The sequence below is a fragment of the Colias eurytheme genome, chromosome 23 (genome assembly GCF_061535395.1).
Source record: "Colias eurytheme isolate Ceu_HAF_F1 chromosome 23, ilColEury1 Martin Lab GWU primary, whole genome shotgun sequence".
Classification (NCBI taxonomy): domain Eukaryota; kingdom Metazoa; phylum Arthropoda; class Insecta; order Lepidoptera; family Pieridae; genus Colias; species Colias eurytheme.
In genome coordinates this window covers 8,079,988-8,095,890 of record NC_143002.1, presented here as the reverse complement: position 1 = coordinate 8,095,890, position 15,903 = coordinate 8,079,988, and the positions used below count along the sequence as shown (strand labels likewise).

Here is a 15,903-nt window from a genome sequence, read left to right as displayed (position 1 = left end):
CTGAGAAAAAAGGTAAATACTACATTCTTTGGTATAATACCATATTGTCTATATTGTGGATATTGTTGATTTGAATATTTTCCTTTTCGCCAATCATGCGCATCCCTAGCACAGTATCGATATGCAATCCCTTCTGCGCCATTGACATGAATAGATGTCGGACTGGTGACGTCGTAAGCGCGTGCCGTGTTGTTAAGTGCGGAAAGTTGTAAAAATATTTTATCGAGTAGCGGGCGAGTGAGCGAGCAGTTTTCAAAATTTATTACCTAATAAGTCTAATCAGTGCCTTTATTAGAATATTCTTATGATACAAATTGTCGCTATGTCATATCAAAATATGGTAATTGACCTAAATAGGTACCTACATATAATTAGTATTTGTAATAACTCAAGTATTAAACTAAATGATTGGAAAATAAATATGTAGTTTTAATGCAATTCCCTTTATTTAAAGGTAATAGTTGTTTTGATATTTACAAATAAACACTCCACAATAATACCTATAGTTCATATAAACTTAATAAATAAACTCGATAAGTTATAATAATATACAGCTACACATCCCTAATCAGAAGCGAGAGATTATAAAAAAAAGGATGGTTGCCCGCGCCATTGGCATGTATACATGCCAATGGGGCGTAACTGATAGAGAATAGTGCTGTAACTTGCTGCAATTTTATATGTATTTTTGTATCTCAAAAGGTTGATTTTTTTTGTTGATAGTTGCTATAAATGTGGTCTTAAGTTTTTACAGTAGGAGATGAGGTTAAATAAATATTATTTTTGTGTTATAAGCTGTTTATTCAAATATTCAGACGTGAATTATTATGTTTATCGATAACATCTTGGAATCCCTACTATTTTCAAGGTTATCTCATTGAATTTGTGGCTTGGCGTGGAGGGCACGGCGATGCGTTTTTGCTCTGGCGGTCAAAAGGTTAAATAAACAAAAATAATAATTAATAAATATTTATTAAAAAAAAATTATGAGGCGTGCACTTTTGGATTTTCCAAATTATTTATTTTCTGCACACGGTAATATTTATTTACATATACTTAAAACAATTAACTACGTATTCTCATTAAGTTTTGGGAGCAAAATAAAATTACTTAAAGGCGGAACTCAATAAATAGAACCTCTTAAAAACGATGGAGTTTCTCAATTATGAATTTTTATAAAAAAAAAAATAAAAGGAAGAAACTAATTGGCGCCCAAATGTACGATTTGATTTTTTTTTTACATGAAAAGAACTTTAATACAAAAATAAATAGCCTGAGTTCTATGAATGAAAAAAAAATTGCAACATAGAAATTAGAAAAAGTAGACAATTTTTTTTTTACACCTAAGTAACTACGTAGTCGGTAGGCACCCGCCTATCAATCCCATTGAAAAGTTATGAATGCCATGCTATTTTGGGAACCGGTTTTTTTTAGTGCTAACATCGTAAATAATAGAATTTTACTATTCAAATTTCGTTTGACATCAGCGTAGATGAAGATTACCGTTAGAGGAATGAGAGGCCAATCACCCAGCTGTCGTTTTATATAACAGTAGATGATAACTTATGATTGTAGGGAAAATATGGATCCAGCTTAAATATTATATGTATATTTCTTGGACTTATTTCTTGAAAAAAAACAAGGAAGTAACAAACGATACTTTGTGTTTTTTTAATGTTATTTGAATTTGTTACGTTATAGGTTTCAGTTCCGATTAAGTTCGTATTTGTGGTCACTGGTCAGCCGTAGGAGATCTATAGTGATAGATCTATATATGTATACATAATATGATATTTTTTTACACCGGCTAGCTATAAGTAGGTATGTAGATCACCTCTTAATTAATTTTATTTCATTAAAATATTTTTGACTGGGGTTACAATAAAAAAAAATTAAAGTATTAAAGCTTTTTCATGAAAAATACGAACGTTTATTTTACATTACGGTTTAAAAAATATTGGTATATAATTTATAAACTTTTACAATAGCACAAGCTTAATCTAACATGATCTTGACTTCTGGCTCTTGCTGCATGCCTGATCTATTCTATTTTTCGGATCATTCTCAAAGTATCTCTCGTTTTGTTCATCAGCACCACATCATCAGCTCGCTGCTTCAATGAGGTGGCTTCTTCCTCTAGCGTCGCCAATGTGGTGACTAGTGACGTCAGCGCTTTGGGCAAGATGGCGTCTGGTACGGAGAGACTTGCGTATTTAGTCTGTAAGAAAAGTGAGTATATTACCTTACTAGCAGTCCGCCCCGGCTTCGCCCGTGGTACATATTTACGTTTTCTCTACATAAAAACCATCCTCGTACTTCAAGGAATATAATAAAAAAAGAATTATCGAAATCGGTCCACCGGTTCTCGAGTTATGCGCTTACCAACACATTTTGCGATTCATTTTTATATAGGTACTAGCGGTCCGCCCCGGCTTCGCCCGTGGTACATATTTACGTTTTCTCTACATAAAAACCATCCTCGTACTTCAAGGAATATAATAAAAAAAGAATTATCGAAATCGGTTCAGCCGTTCTCGAGTTATGCGCTTACCAACACATTTTGCGATTCATTTTTATATATAAGATAAGATTATTTCATTTTACACTTATTACGTAAGCGTGTGTTTGAAAAACTGAACTTAATTTAATTAAATCTTTATTTAGTTTACTAGGCTTCTATTTTCCAATGATTATAAGGCTAGGACTATATCGATAAAGTTGAGATGAAAAACATGAACAAATCTATGAGACCCAAATATTGAATAGGAAATGAATTTCCACAATGGGCAAAGAAATAATCAACAAATTATAACAATATACCTTCGCCTTTTCACAGCTCTCTTCATACGAAACCAATTTCTGTTTCAACTGCCTTATATGATCGTGTATGTTTTCGGGATTCGGGTTCTGCTGAGCCAACGATTTCCTGGAGCATTCCAATTCGTCCCTTAACTCCTCTATAAACTTGTTATTACGGTCTATTTTCGCTTGCAGTGTTGCATTCATTTGTTTCAGTTTTAGTATCTCATATTCATCTTGCAGTCTTTCAGAGAGATCTTTCGATGTAAGGAGTGATATGGAAATAGGGTCTAGATTTGTATTGAATTCCGATTGTTTGACAGCACACTGCTGGAGTACTTGTTGTGCTTTTTGTGGTAGTTTATCTGGTGTTATGTTAAGTTTTGATAGTATCTCGGATGTGAGGGTAGCTGTAAAAAAAACGTCAGAAACATTATTGTAACGTTTCGTATGTTTGTATTGCTTACATTAATTTTTTTTTATAGTTTCTTTCAAAATTGAAAATCTTTATGAATTAGTGATTAAATATAATTACATTTTCCATAAATAGTCAAAGAAATATTTTTTAGATCATAGAGAATAATACAAAATATTAAATAAATAAATAGCATGTTATAGTATGTATGTAAAGTAGTATAGGTGGAATAAGAAAAGCTCTTGCATATTATCTTTAATTATTTATTAGTTCTTAACATTAAACAAACACAGATGCTTGCACAACTACATATTAATTTTAATAAAAATTTAGAATACACTCAAAACATTGTCTATTGTTTGTAATACTTATGCTTTAATAAATTAAAATGCAAGAAACAACAAGTCTTATATATAAATGTAATAATTGTCTTTAATAAAAACATAAAAAATCACTTAACAACTTATTACAAATATTATTCCATATCCAGTGTTGGAAAATTAACCAAACTTTCTATATTCTTAGCTACATTAAGTAATAACTCTTCAGAGAGACACGGCCCCATTAACTGCAAAGAGAGTGGCATATTTTGCTCCGATAATCTGATAGGGATAGAAACAGCTGGTACTCCTGCCATGTTCGCTGGTTGTGTGCAATAATCTTGAAACGCACACTGATCTCTGTTATTCTTAGCAACAAAATCTTTATACAATGGTGCATCGGACAGTGTAGTAGGTGTTAACAATAAATCAACTCCGTTTTCACCGAATACATTTTTAAAGTCATTTGCTATCAACCGTCGCAACTTCAAAGCTTTTACAAAGTATTTTTCGTAATTCTGTTTCAATAGGAAATAGTTTCCAGCGAATATCCTTGATCGTACCACATTATTGAAGCCTTCTGATCTGGTAGAGGCATATAGCTCTTCGGTAGAATAATCTGCGTCAGTTCTTAAGCCAAATTCCAGGCCGTCATATCTAGACATATTACTGGCAACTTCACACTGATTTAAAATAGAATATACGGTTATTGAAACAGAAGTGTGAGGTAAAGATACGGATTGTATTTGACACTTTTCATCATAAAGCAAATCAGTGACGTATTGCCAAGTATCTATTACTTCCTTACTCATGCCGTTACAGTGATACTCTTTGGGTATTCCAATCCTTATTTTAGACAAATCAATGTCGTTTTTCATTGTGATTGGTTTAAATTCACGTTTGATAGTAGTAGAATCTAAATCGTCTGGTCCTGCTATACAGTTAAGTGTGGTAGCAACGTCATCAACTTTTCTAGCTAGAATACCTGGTACGTCCATCGAATTTACAAGTGGAATAAGACCATATCTCGAAACTAGTCCATATGTAGGTTTTAAACCTACTATTCCACATAAAGCAGCTGGGTTTCTTGTTGAACCACCTGTATCTGATCCTATGGCTACGACACACGCTCCACTGCTCACTGCGACAGCACTGCCACCGGAACTGCCGCCAGGTATCCGCCAATCATCATCATAACACCATGGATTACGTGTCGGTCCGTATATAGAATCAACGGTGCCAGAACCCATCGCAAATTCATCCAAATTCGTCTTCCCTACGAGACATGCTCCAGAATTTATTAATTTCGTATAAACTGTGGCGTTATAAGTCGGCACAAAGTTCTTCAGCATATTGGAAGCGCAAGTGGTTGTTATGTCTTTGGTACAGAAGTTATCTTTTACTCCAACCGTTATACCTTCCATTAACTTTGTCTTGCCTTTAGAGTTTAATCGTTTTTCACTTTCAGTGCTTTGTTTCTTAGCTACATCATCCGATAATGTAATAAATGCATTTAATTCACTCGCTTTTTTAGCCCTTTCTAAACATAAGTCAACAAAACTCTTTGGATTCAGTGACTTCTCTCGATAAGCTTTGTGTATTTCTTTTATACTATACGAGGTTAACTTATTCATGTTTAATATATTAAATTAATTAAATGTTAATTTCGCTCAAGAGATAAATAAAATAGGGTTATACTGAAGTAAACATAGCAACTGTCAAAATCAAAACTTATTTTTGAAGTCTTCAAAATTAAAACTTACCGCTTGCTAGTTGTTCCTGTAGATCTCGTTGTACCAATTCATTATACAGATGGCCGTAATTACCAACAGAACTTGAGTCGATATCCATTTTAAATACTATGATAGTATAAATCAATTTAAAATTTAATTCAACGATTTCGTTTTTAAATTTTAAACTTTTGTTTGACAGTTGACACAAATCACAATAACAGCAAGTGACGTTTGTAAGATATACCTAAAAAAGTTGTAGAAATTAATTAATTATTTATATATGTCTAAAAAAGTTGTAGAAATTAAGGTGAAATTAAGCTTAATAATAATTCGTATTTTATTTTATAGGTGTTTGGACGAATTTTTAAAAAATTCATGTAAGAAATATATGTCACATTTGATTTTATCTTTTTATAATAATAAATTTTATCTACATTGTTAGTACTTTTGGCACTAAAAACGAAATATTACTACAGCAGCTTTAAAATAAAATCATATTTTATTAAAGTTAAAGCTTAGCACTAATTATATAAAAGTTTAATAAAATTTATTTTATAGGTAGTAGGTACTTGAATTCTTAATATTATGTCAAGGGTGAAGTTTGAATCGGCATGGTAACATTAAATTTGCGACTGAGCCGATTTCAGAAAAGTTGTAGAATTTTTAATAATATATAAATTACGCTATTCTTAACTTTTCCTGTTATATGAAGGAACTTAATTGGACAGTAATGAAATCTAATTTATCAGTTGTATATTAATTTTATTTTGTGAAGCAATATTAAAAATGGCTCATTTGCAATACATGCCTGGAGATCCTCGTTTGGTTGATCAATTAGTTTATGAACTAAAATCAAAAGGAATTTTCGATCAGGTTTGTGTTTTTAAGAATTTTTCATTTTATTTTATAACATATAAAAAGGTATAAACTTGTTCTTAGTCATTTATTCTAAAAATCCATTTCCAAAGTCCACCAGAACCTGAGACATTTTGTTTTTAATTTATGTTAGGAATGCTCTTAAATTATTGAGATAGTCAATTTCGAACAAATTTTATGTTATATTAATAATTCTAAAGAATTTCTGCAGCTGGGGAATTTAATAATAAAAAGAAAGTTATAATATCTGATTTCAATCACAAAATATTGTCAGAATAATTGATTGAATATTAAATACTTGATAACTGTAAATTTACAATTTTGAAGTAAAAATGTATTACTTATTAGAATTATAACTTAGTTAACATTATCTAAGAATCATGTGGTTTATTTCATAGGCTTGTTCTTATAAAGTGTAAAGAGATATATATATAAAAATCTCAACATACCTAATTGAAAAGTAAACCGCCATTCCATACTTCAATTAATATTCTATTTATGTGCCGTAATGATCAATTTGATATGTTATACATATTTCATACTTATATATTTCAAATTATTAACATCAATACTATATAGAGAATTGTTCGCTTGTCTCCATTGTACCTAGGAGGCGGTCTGCTTTCTGAACCGTTGCTAAATGTTAAACCTATGCTATGATAAATTTAAAAGTGCTTAGAAGAAGTTTATTTGATTTAATAAATGTTTGAGTTCAGAGTTTCTATGATTTTCTTGGTTATAAACTTAAGTTGTAATTTAAAGCTGTCATTAGGTTTTTATTCTGTTTGTAATAACAAGGGATAAAGTAGCCAAAGTGAATTATAAATCATAATTAGTATTATTTAAGATTATATATATATGATTAGTGTTCTGTTAGAATAAGTTATTTTGAATAAAATTTAATTAGTTGTATGCAAATAGATACACATTTTTTTAATTAATTAAGGTGTTTGGCAATAAATGTATTTGCCTTCTTCTTCAATAAAATTGAAAATGTACACCAAAATGTTTTTAGATATCATACTCATATCAAATCTATACTAATATTATAAAGCTGAAGAGTTTATTTGTTTGTTTGTTTGACTTCTGGTCTGATTTGAAAAATTCTTTCGGTGTTAGATAGCCCATTTATCGAGGAAGGCTATAGAGTATAGGCTATATATCATTACGCTAAGACCAACAGGAACGGAGCAATGCGGGTGAAACCGCGGAGCACAGCTAGTCTTAAATATATGTTCATTTTTTATTTCCATTTTCAGTTTCGTAAAGACTGCATTGCTGATGTTGACACGCGGCCCGCGTACCAAAATCTCAGGCAGAGAGTGGAAAACTCGGTGTCAACGTTTCTTGCTAGACAATGCTGGCAACCAGACCTAAATAAAAACCAACTGCGAGAAAAACTGAGGAAGCATATATTGGAGTATGTATAAAATATTTAAAGCTTGAGAATTTTTATATACATATAATTAGGTCATGTAAAAAATTATTGTAAAATATAATAATTGCACCTGCAATCATTGTCATTTAATTTTTTTTTTTCAAATAAATATATATTATTTAACAGCAAAAAAGAAACAAAGCAATATCAAAAAAAGCAAACAATATCTTAAAAGGTTGCCCTGCCTTGCTAACAGGGGATATGTTTTAGATTTATGTTGTTTTACTCATAATTTGAATTAAAATTAAATTCTTTCTGTTACAGTGGCAATTACTTAGAGCAGGGTGTAGAAAGGATAGTTGATCAAGTGGTAAACCCAAAAGTTGCGACTGTATTTGTGCCCAAAGTAGAAGATCTTGTGTACAACTACTTAGGCATTACAAGAAAGAAAACTACAGTTGCAGAAACTTCTAATGGAAACATTGATTTATTGCCGACTGACTTAGAAGCAGTCAGTCCAGGATCAGTTAAAAGCAATGAAGATAAAAATGAGAAAATGGAAATTGATGAATCTTCTGAAGCCACGAAGATGGAAGTTGATGAACAAACAGATAAAGTGAAAGAAGAAAGTAATGTTCTAACAGAAAATAATGAACAAGAGAAAACTGAAGAAACAGACACTACTGGTGCTAATGAAGTCACAGTACATGACTCTGATGGTAGTGACGATAAAGAAAGCATACCACTTCCAGCCGAAGAGATTAGACCAGAAGATATCCCCCCACCAGAAAATAGTCCGCCTAAAGTAGAGTTGGAAAAAATAGAACTGCCTAAAGATCCTGATGTAGCCACCGATATACCATTGCCAGATGAAATTATTAAAGAAGAAAATGATAGTTTCTTCAAACCAATAAATACTGAAGATGATGACGATTCTAGTTCGGATTCGTCTTTACGTAGGAATATGTCGCCGTTGACACCAATAAGAAATTACAATAATGAAAATTCTTGTGACGCTCAACAGGGCTTCGAAAATGAATTTGCGGAAACAAAAGAGGAAGACATAAAAGAACCGAGTTCTTTTAGATTTGCAATTGAAGCGAAATCGACGGAAAATAGTTTGGATACTACTAAACCTGATAAAAAGGAAGCAGAGTTATCCTATCAGTTTAATCAAGTAAATATCAATAATTTTAATTCACCAGCCTGCGAAGATAGCTCTAACAGCAATAACTTACATATAGATTACGAGAGTGACGCAAATAGTAAAATTAATATTGAGACAAAAATTGAACCTGATCAAAATTCTGAAGATGCCAGGAAATCTAAGAAACCCGAAGAAAAGAAAAGTAGTCACAAAAGCTCTCATCGCTCTAGAGATTCGCATAAACATTCTAGCAGTAAAGATAAAAAATCTGATTCTAAACCGTCAAGTAGCAGAGACAGTAGTCGGCACGATAAGAAGTCGTCCAGCAAAGATGATAAACATAAATCAACTGATAAAGAAAGGTCCAGAGACAGAAGTGACAAGAAAGATAGTAAAGATTCTTCAAGGCATAGAAGTTCTCACAAATCGAGTCATAAAGATTCCAAATCGCACAGAAGCTCCAGTTCTAGTCACAGGTCACACTCAAGTAAACATTCTGATGAGAAGAAATCTTCGTCGTCCAGCCACAAAGAAAAAGACAAGAGTTCAGAAAAGTCTTCCTCTAAAGAAGTTTCTAAAGAGAAATCTAAAGATTCAAAATCCAGTTCGCATCGTTCGGATAAAGAAAGAAAGGGTAGTAGTAGCAGTGGGAAGAGTAAATCGAGTGATAAAGACAAAGATAAAAAGACTAAAAAGGAAGCAGATGATCATTACAGTTTATCAGGGAGGGGAAATCCCAACAGGCGGTCGACTGATCGAGATTCTAATGATGGCAGCTCTTCATCCAAAGGTTCGCATCGCCCGGCAAGTTCAAAATCGTCGGAAAGTAAAAAAGATTCAAAAGAAAGCACTTCAAAATCTGATAATACATCAGGCAGTGGATCAACGAGCCCAAGCGATAAAGAGAACGTCGTACAAGATGCGGGAACAAAAGCAACAACATTACAAAATAAGCCTGTCATCAGAGTTGAAACTCATTTAGAAACTCCCGTCTCGTCACCGCCACGTTTACCTTTCGTACCTGATATAACATTAAAGAAGCCGAAAATCGCCGCAAATTTTGAAGAGGCTAAGAAAATAATGAAGATGCGGAAGTTTCTAGAAGAGGAGCAAAGGAGAATGAATCAAGAAGCGGCGTTGCTTTTAGAATTTCAAGCAAACGTCAGGCCAAGCTTAAGCCAAGTGTACTCAAGTATACCCGGACCTGAGTTGGAGTTTGCGTGCGATTCAAATACTTCGAGATCGCAGTATATTATAAAAAGTAACGAAAATGCAACAGAGACATCACTTGATAAGCAGGATAAACCCACATATACAAATGCGGAATTATTTGATGAGTTAAATGAAGGAAACCAAAACGATGCTATTAATAAGTCAAATGAAGTAGAATGTAATGAAAATGATGGTAAAACATCAACAGTAAAATGTGAAACAGAAAATGAGCATGTTTTGGCAACAGAAAGTAAAGATCTTGTAAAGGAAACAATAGCTGATAATGCAAATACTACTGAACGTGTAAACATTCAAGAAAATAGCCAACAACTTGCAGTACCTGACATATCTGGAAAGAAAATTAAAAAAGATACCGAAAATGAAAAATTAGTAATTATAGAAACTACAGAGAACCTGTCCCGAACGGAAAAACAAAGTGAGAGTAAAAAACAAAATGCAGAAAAATCCAAAGTAGAAGATACTACGAATACCAAACCGAGTCTATCTCACTTTGCAGAACATGAAAAATCTGAATCTGAAATAGAGAAATCTAAATTCAGTTCATTTCTTAAGTCATATTTGGATAAAGCTTCAGCAAATAATAAAATATATTTAATAAACTGTGATACATATGAAGAAAACGTTATTAGAGAGGCTTCGAGAACGTTCGGCGATTTTGAAATAATAAATTACCAGAGGAATGGACATCTAAAATTACCAAAAACAAAATCAATAGTAAAAGACGTTAACATTTCTGCTGAAGTGTCACTTCCTCTTGATATAGAATACGAACGTTCAAATGATACAGATAGCATAAGGTCACAAGTATTTAGTCCAGGAAAATCAGATTGTTCGTTCGAATTGAGTGACTACGACTCTAAATTGGAACAAATGGTCCATACGACATCCAGAAAAGAAATAATGGAGATTATACTAGGCGATATTGTTGACGATTCGTCAACAAAAATGCCGAAAATCGATTATATCACGGAATCTAACATTGACAGTGCAATGGATTGTAATTTGAAAAGAAAAATTGATGAAGTTGAGACAACAGAGAATAATAATAGGAGGGTCTTAACGCCGAATAAAATTAGGAAAATGAGCACGTCAGATCTTATAACATCTACTACAGAAGGTAAGTTACCTATTCAAAGTATAAGTCATATTTATTTATAGTCTTATTATGGTTATTTATTAAATACTATTGTATTTATTTCAGATGCGGAAGAAACAGAACAAAACAGTAAATTAAATACGCGATCAAAATATTTGGGAAGGGCGAAAAGGGTGGGCTTGCCCCGACCAAAAAGACCAGGTATTATTTTTCATCTTTTTGTTGAAGAATAATGTTTAAAATACTTAAACGAAGTAATAAAATGATAATAATTGTTTTTTAACATCTTTCGACATATTATATTGTATAAAATCTAATTTTAACAAAGACCAATTTTTCATATGTGACCTTATATTAATTCGCAAGTAAGACAAATAATTATGTACTTCTTTCCTTTCAGAATTACCTAATAGTCCATCAAGTGACAAATCAGTGGAAAATTACGAGCAAAATTCACAAATTACACCAAAAACACCAAACGGTAAAGTGAAAACACCAAGAAATGTAGTGCAGAGGTATGAAACGTCAGATTTGTACAAACCCAAGTTACATTATCTGTCGAGACGCAACGTCAGTTAGATTTATTATCTGTGCTGTTGCCGGAAAAAACACGGTGTAGTGTATCTGTGCAAATTTTTATAGGAATTTAAAATAATTACAATTTACAAACCGAAACGTCGCGTGATTGAGTAAAATAAGCAAAATAAGGTTTTATTGTATTGATAAAATTTATTTATCTATTGAATTTAATATAGATTGTTTTGATGTAATCTAGATTTAAAAAAATACATTTTGTATTTTCTCTGTTGATTGTCGATATTTTGAAATGGTGTAACTTTTGTCTCTGTAAGATATTATGTGTAAGATAATGTTATTAAGTGTTTGTTAAATTTAAATTTTAAATTAAAGAAGATAAAGTAATTTTAATTATTTTTTATTTGACATAGTAAATTGCAGTGTTCATCTAATTTGTCTATGGTTAGAATTCTTTTTTTTTATTTCGCATAATATATACCTATTTTGTAATATTGTAAAAATACCTCATATATAGAACACCAAAATTTTAACGTATACAATGTAAATTGTACTAAAAAAATGTTAGTGACGTTAAATAATTAGGGGCCATCCATAAATTACGTCACACGAACTTTTGAACTGTTCAACCCCTCCCCCTCCTCCTTGTCACAGGTTGTCACATTTTAAGTACTCCTCCCCCCATTAACATGTGACGTAATTTATGGATGGCCCCTTATATTTTATTTTGTTTCAAATAAAAGATAGGTCTTATATTATTATGATTGAAAATGTATAAAACAATAGCTATTTCTATAGCTATCGATATCAAATATATTATCGATATAATTGTAATTCAAAGTTTTTTTCCTTGTTCTATTGATGATATTTTTTTTTATTTTTTTTTATGAATAAAAATCAATCAATTTGTATTGGTACCTAGCAATTAATTATATACTTAGGTAAAATTATTTAAACACTGCCACTTAGTTCATATTATAATTACTATTGTATCGTCATTTAGAATTGTTTTTCGCCATTATTCATAAAGCAATATGTATCTACAATATTATAATTCATAGTCATAAAATGCTAATATAAACAAAGCATCAATAAAAATTAAAATAGTATTTTATATACGGCGCGACACGATACGGAAGTTTCAAGGTGCATTTACACATTCGTGTTGCTATTCGCCCTGTATACGAATGTTTCGTCGAACATTCGTATACGAGTGTTGCGAACCACAGCAGGATTAGAATATCATATCATCTGACCATCAGTCATTGAATGAATTTTAAGCGATGTAACGATGTTCATAGATTCGTCTTCTTTTAGATTACGTCTGAAAAACCGGTAACACGAACACGGGAGTCGGGACCCTCAACGCGAATAGAGTGTAATGTGTGCACATGCGTGTTCGTTATTCGCCTCGCTATTTGCAAGAATCTGTAAATGCACCTAAAAGCTACGATATGCGATTTACTGAACGTTTATTTTAAATTTAAATAAATTTCACCCAAGTTATGTGGGATTGTGTCGATTGTGCCGTGTTGAAACAAAGCTCCAAATAGACATAGGTGTAAGAGTGAAATGTAACAATTGCCTTATAAATATCACATTATTCATCAAAGTTCCTGTTATATATTTACATCGCAATTTTGATAGATGCATATTTTAAAACCCATTGAGATAATATTAATAGGAGACGACACCGCCTACATCACTTATGTTCCACTCAACATACGTCATGTGACGTATGTTGAGCGGTATTTTTTAATGGTTTTAAAGTGAAACGCATCAAACATGCCTTCGTGTGTGTTACGATATTGCACAAATAATACAAATAATACGGAAAAGTGCAAAGGAATAACTTTCATCGTTAAGTACCTAACTAGATAATAATTTTTAAAACTTAGTTAGAGCAAAAAAATGGCGCACAGATTTTATTCGTGGTGTCTCCTCCACACGTACTTAATATTATCTCAATGTTAAAACCTAGATTTTTCTGGTCTTTACACAACGGATTAATTATTCAAACATCCAATAATATAGAAATTGATAAAATGATAGTATTATCTCCCTTGCTCACTGACGCATTGATAATAATTCTGATACCACAATCTTAGCATCATCTCTGTCTGACTCTCAGAAATATTTTGATAATAATAATTCCTTAACTTATCTATCCATCGTTCTTTAATATATGCAGATTTCATAGTGACGTCTTAAAGCAGTACTAATTCCAGTGTGGGAAAGAGACAGAAATATAGGTCGTGTAGCGCTATCACTTTCCAACACTAGAATTAGTACTGTTTAAAGACGTCACGGTAACTCTCCTGAACATGAAAAATTATATAAAAAAATGTGTTGGTTTAAAGCAGCCGCATTGTAATTTAGGCAATTTTTTTCTCGAAATATTGTACAGATATTCTTATGAAATCACAAAAATGTAAACAGATACATTACCAGTAAGATGCTTTGTATATTATGTGATAATATAAAACTGTTATGCCCTTCTAAAATTTAATTAAACTAAATTCTTTAAGATTGTCTTTTATTCATGAATACCTAATAAATCCACACTTATCTATACTAATATTATTAAGCTGAAGTTTGTTTGTTTGCTTGAACTCGCTAATTTCAGGAACTACAGGTAAACCTGTATTTGAATTTTCTTTTTATTGTTATAAAACATCACCTCCATTTAAATATATAGATACTTAACAGAATATTACATTGTGTCTAATTAATCATGCAATAAAAGTAATAAAATTTCCATGATAACAAGAGCAATTATATTTTAATGAGGTCACCTGTCAGTCTGGTTTTTGCAGTACTATGGAATAAAACCACAATTGTTTGAAAGTTATCTTTATTCAATAAACTAAACATATACAAGCTACATGACAATAATTTAATTCAGAATGTTATAATACTTTAAAATGAGTATAATTTAGATTTGTGGCACGATAATACATTTTAATACTTTGACTATATATCATCCTTTATAAATATATCGATACAAATATTTGATAAAATAAGACCATACAGTAGAGGTCAAGAATTTATTACTGATAAAGTTGAAGGTTAAGCTAGGTCAATACTAAATTTTTCCATCCATAGATTCAGTCAAGATCAATGGATAATAAATAAATGATAATAAATTACTCTTATCTGCATTATCTTATTGTCAATTTGAAACAAAATGATTTTAAGTTAATTATCTAGTTTATCTGAAAATTAGTTGTGCGCTGCCTGTTTTTCTAAACCTGCCGGGTCCATAATCGGAGCCTGTTTCTTGACCATGCCTGATAACAATGTCTTGATCTGGGCAATAGCACGTCCTGGGTTCAATCCTTTCGGGCAAGTCCTTGTGCAGTTCATGATTGTGTGGCAACGGTACACAGAGTATGTGTCCTTCAACTTTGAAAGACGTTTACCTGTTGCGTCATCACGGGAATCAATGATCCATCTATATGCCTGCATGAGGACTGCAGGGCCCAAGTACTTATCGCCGTTCCACCAATATGAAGGGCAACTGGTTGAACAGCAAGCACAGAGCACACACTCATAGAGACCGTCCAGTTTAGCTCTGTCTTCTACGTCCTGCAGCAACTGGGTCTCCTTACCTTTGACAGCCTCCTTGTCACGCTGGAGCCAAGGCTCTATCGACTGGTACTGCTTATAGAAGTTAGTCAAATCTGGAACCAAATCCTTGACCACATACATGTGCGGGAGAGGATAAATCTTTGTGGGCTTTGACACATTCTTATCGATATGACTGATGCACGCGAGAGTGTTCACTCCGTCGATGTTCATAGCGCATGAGCCACACACTCCCTCGCGGCAAGACCTCCTAAAGGTCAGGGTGGGGTCTATTTCATTTTTTATCTTCAAAAGAGCATCGAGCACCATAGGCGCGCAGTCATCTAAATCCACTTCATAATTTTGTGTATATGGCTTCTTGTCGGGCTCATCAGGGTTCCAACGATATACTGCGAAAGTTTTCACTCTCTTTCCAAGGGCTGATGACGTAGCGAAGGTACGCAGCTGCCCGAAAGTGCCAGACGTAAGCCTTAGGAGCGGCATTATGTAATGTTTTCAAAACACACAAAATATACTAAAATGTTTCACAATGTTACACAACAAATTTGTTCTTACAAATAAAAATATAGCGATAGTTCGATTTTTCGTTCGTAGTTGGAAACGGCGCAGAGCGCGATCTTTTTCTCGAAATAGCAAGTGACAATTTACAAGACTGAAGACAAGTTACAGTACAGTAGGTAGGTACTCCGTATTTTTTGCTGTGTTCGATTGGTACATTTGGGTGAAATTTGAATTTCTATGACGTTCACAATGTCACTATCAGACGTAGACAGCTATCAGATGT

At 32.4% G+C, this 15,903-nt stretch overlaps 4 protein-coding genes across 4 annotated transcripts; 1 reads left to right on the top strand and 3 right to left on the bottom strand.

The window, feature by feature from the left end:
• Positions 1-1,921: 1,921 nt before the first annotated feature.
• On the bottom strand, positions 1,922-5,465 carry LOC149898419 (uncharacterized). Its single transcript, XM_090115573.1, has 3 exons — positions 5,298-5,465; positions 2,821-3,209; positions 1,922-2,218 (listed from the first exon to the last, which is right to left on the bottom strand). Exons 1-3 carry the CDS (start codon positions 5,383-5,385, stop codon positions 2,042-2,044), a joined length of 654 nt encoding a protein of 217 aa, XP_089971699.1. The 5' UTR covers positions 5,386-5,465; the 3' UTR covers positions 1,922-2,041.
• Positions 3,487-5,236, bottom strand: GatA (glutamyl-tRNA(Gln) amidotransferase subunit A, mitochondrial). The gene has a single exon (XM_090115572.1). It carries the CDS (start codon positions 5,166-5,168, stop codon positions 3,690-3,692), a length of 1,479 nt encoding a protein of 492 aa, XP_089971698.1. The 5' UTR covers positions 5,169-5,236; the 3' UTR covers positions 3,487-3,689.
• Positions 5,466-5,872: 407 nt separating the features above from the next.
• On the top strand, positions 5,873-14,058 carry LOC149898418 (uncharacterized). The gene is made up of 5 exons (XM_090115390.1): positions 5,873-6,140; positions 7,403-7,563; positions 7,846-11,018; positions 11,103-11,198; positions 11,398-14,058. Exons 1-5 carry the CDS (start codon positions 6,054-6,056, stop codon positions 11,574-11,576), a joined length of 3,696 nt encoding a protein of 1,231 aa, XP_089971516.1. The 5' UTR covers positions 5,873-6,053; the 3' UTR covers positions 11,577-14,058.
• A 310-nt stretch (positions 14,059-14,368) lies between these two features.
• Positions 14,369-15,869, bottom strand: SdhB (Succinate dehydrogenase, subunit B (iron-sulfur)). Its single transcript, XM_090115530.1, has one exon. It carries the CDS (start codon positions 15,600-15,602, stop codon positions 14,754-14,756), a length of 849 nt encoding a protein of 282 aa, XP_089971656.1. The 5' UTR covers positions 15,603-15,869; the 3' UTR covers positions 14,369-14,753.
• Positions 15,870-15,903: the final 34 nt, after the last annotated feature.

Coding starts and splice junctions, on each gene's coding strand:
- GatA (XM_090115572.1), bottom strand. CDS start 5,168: ATGAATAAGTTAACCTCGTATAGTATAAAAGAAATACACAAAGCTTAT.
- LOC149898419 (XM_090115573.1), bottom strand. CDS start 5,385: ATGGATATCGACTCAAGTTCTGTTGGTAATTACGGCCATCTGTATAAT. Junction 3,210..5,297: donor ACAGGAACAACTAGCAAGCG/GTAAGTTTTAAT, acceptor TTTTTTTTACAG/CTACCCTCACATCCGAGATA. Junction 2,219..2,820: donor AGAGCTGTGAAAAGGCGAAG/GTATATTGTTAT, acceptor CTTTTCTTACAG/ACTAAATACGCAAGTCTCTC.
- LOC149898418 (XM_090115390.1), top strand. CDS start 6,054: ATGGCTCATTTGCAATACATGCCTGGAGATCCTCGTTTGGTTGATCAA. Junction 6,141..7,402: donor CAAAAGGAATTTTCGATCAG/GTTTGTGTTTTT, acceptor TTCCATTTTCAG/TTTCGTAAAGACTGCATTGC. Junction 11,199..11,397: donor GCCCCGACCAAAAAGACCAG/GTATTATTTTTC, acceptor CTTTCCTTTCAG/AATTACCTAATAGTCCATCA.
- SdhB (XM_090115530.1), bottom strand. CDS start 15,602: ATGCCGCTCCTAAGGCTTACGTCTGGCACTTTCGGGCAGCTGCGTACC.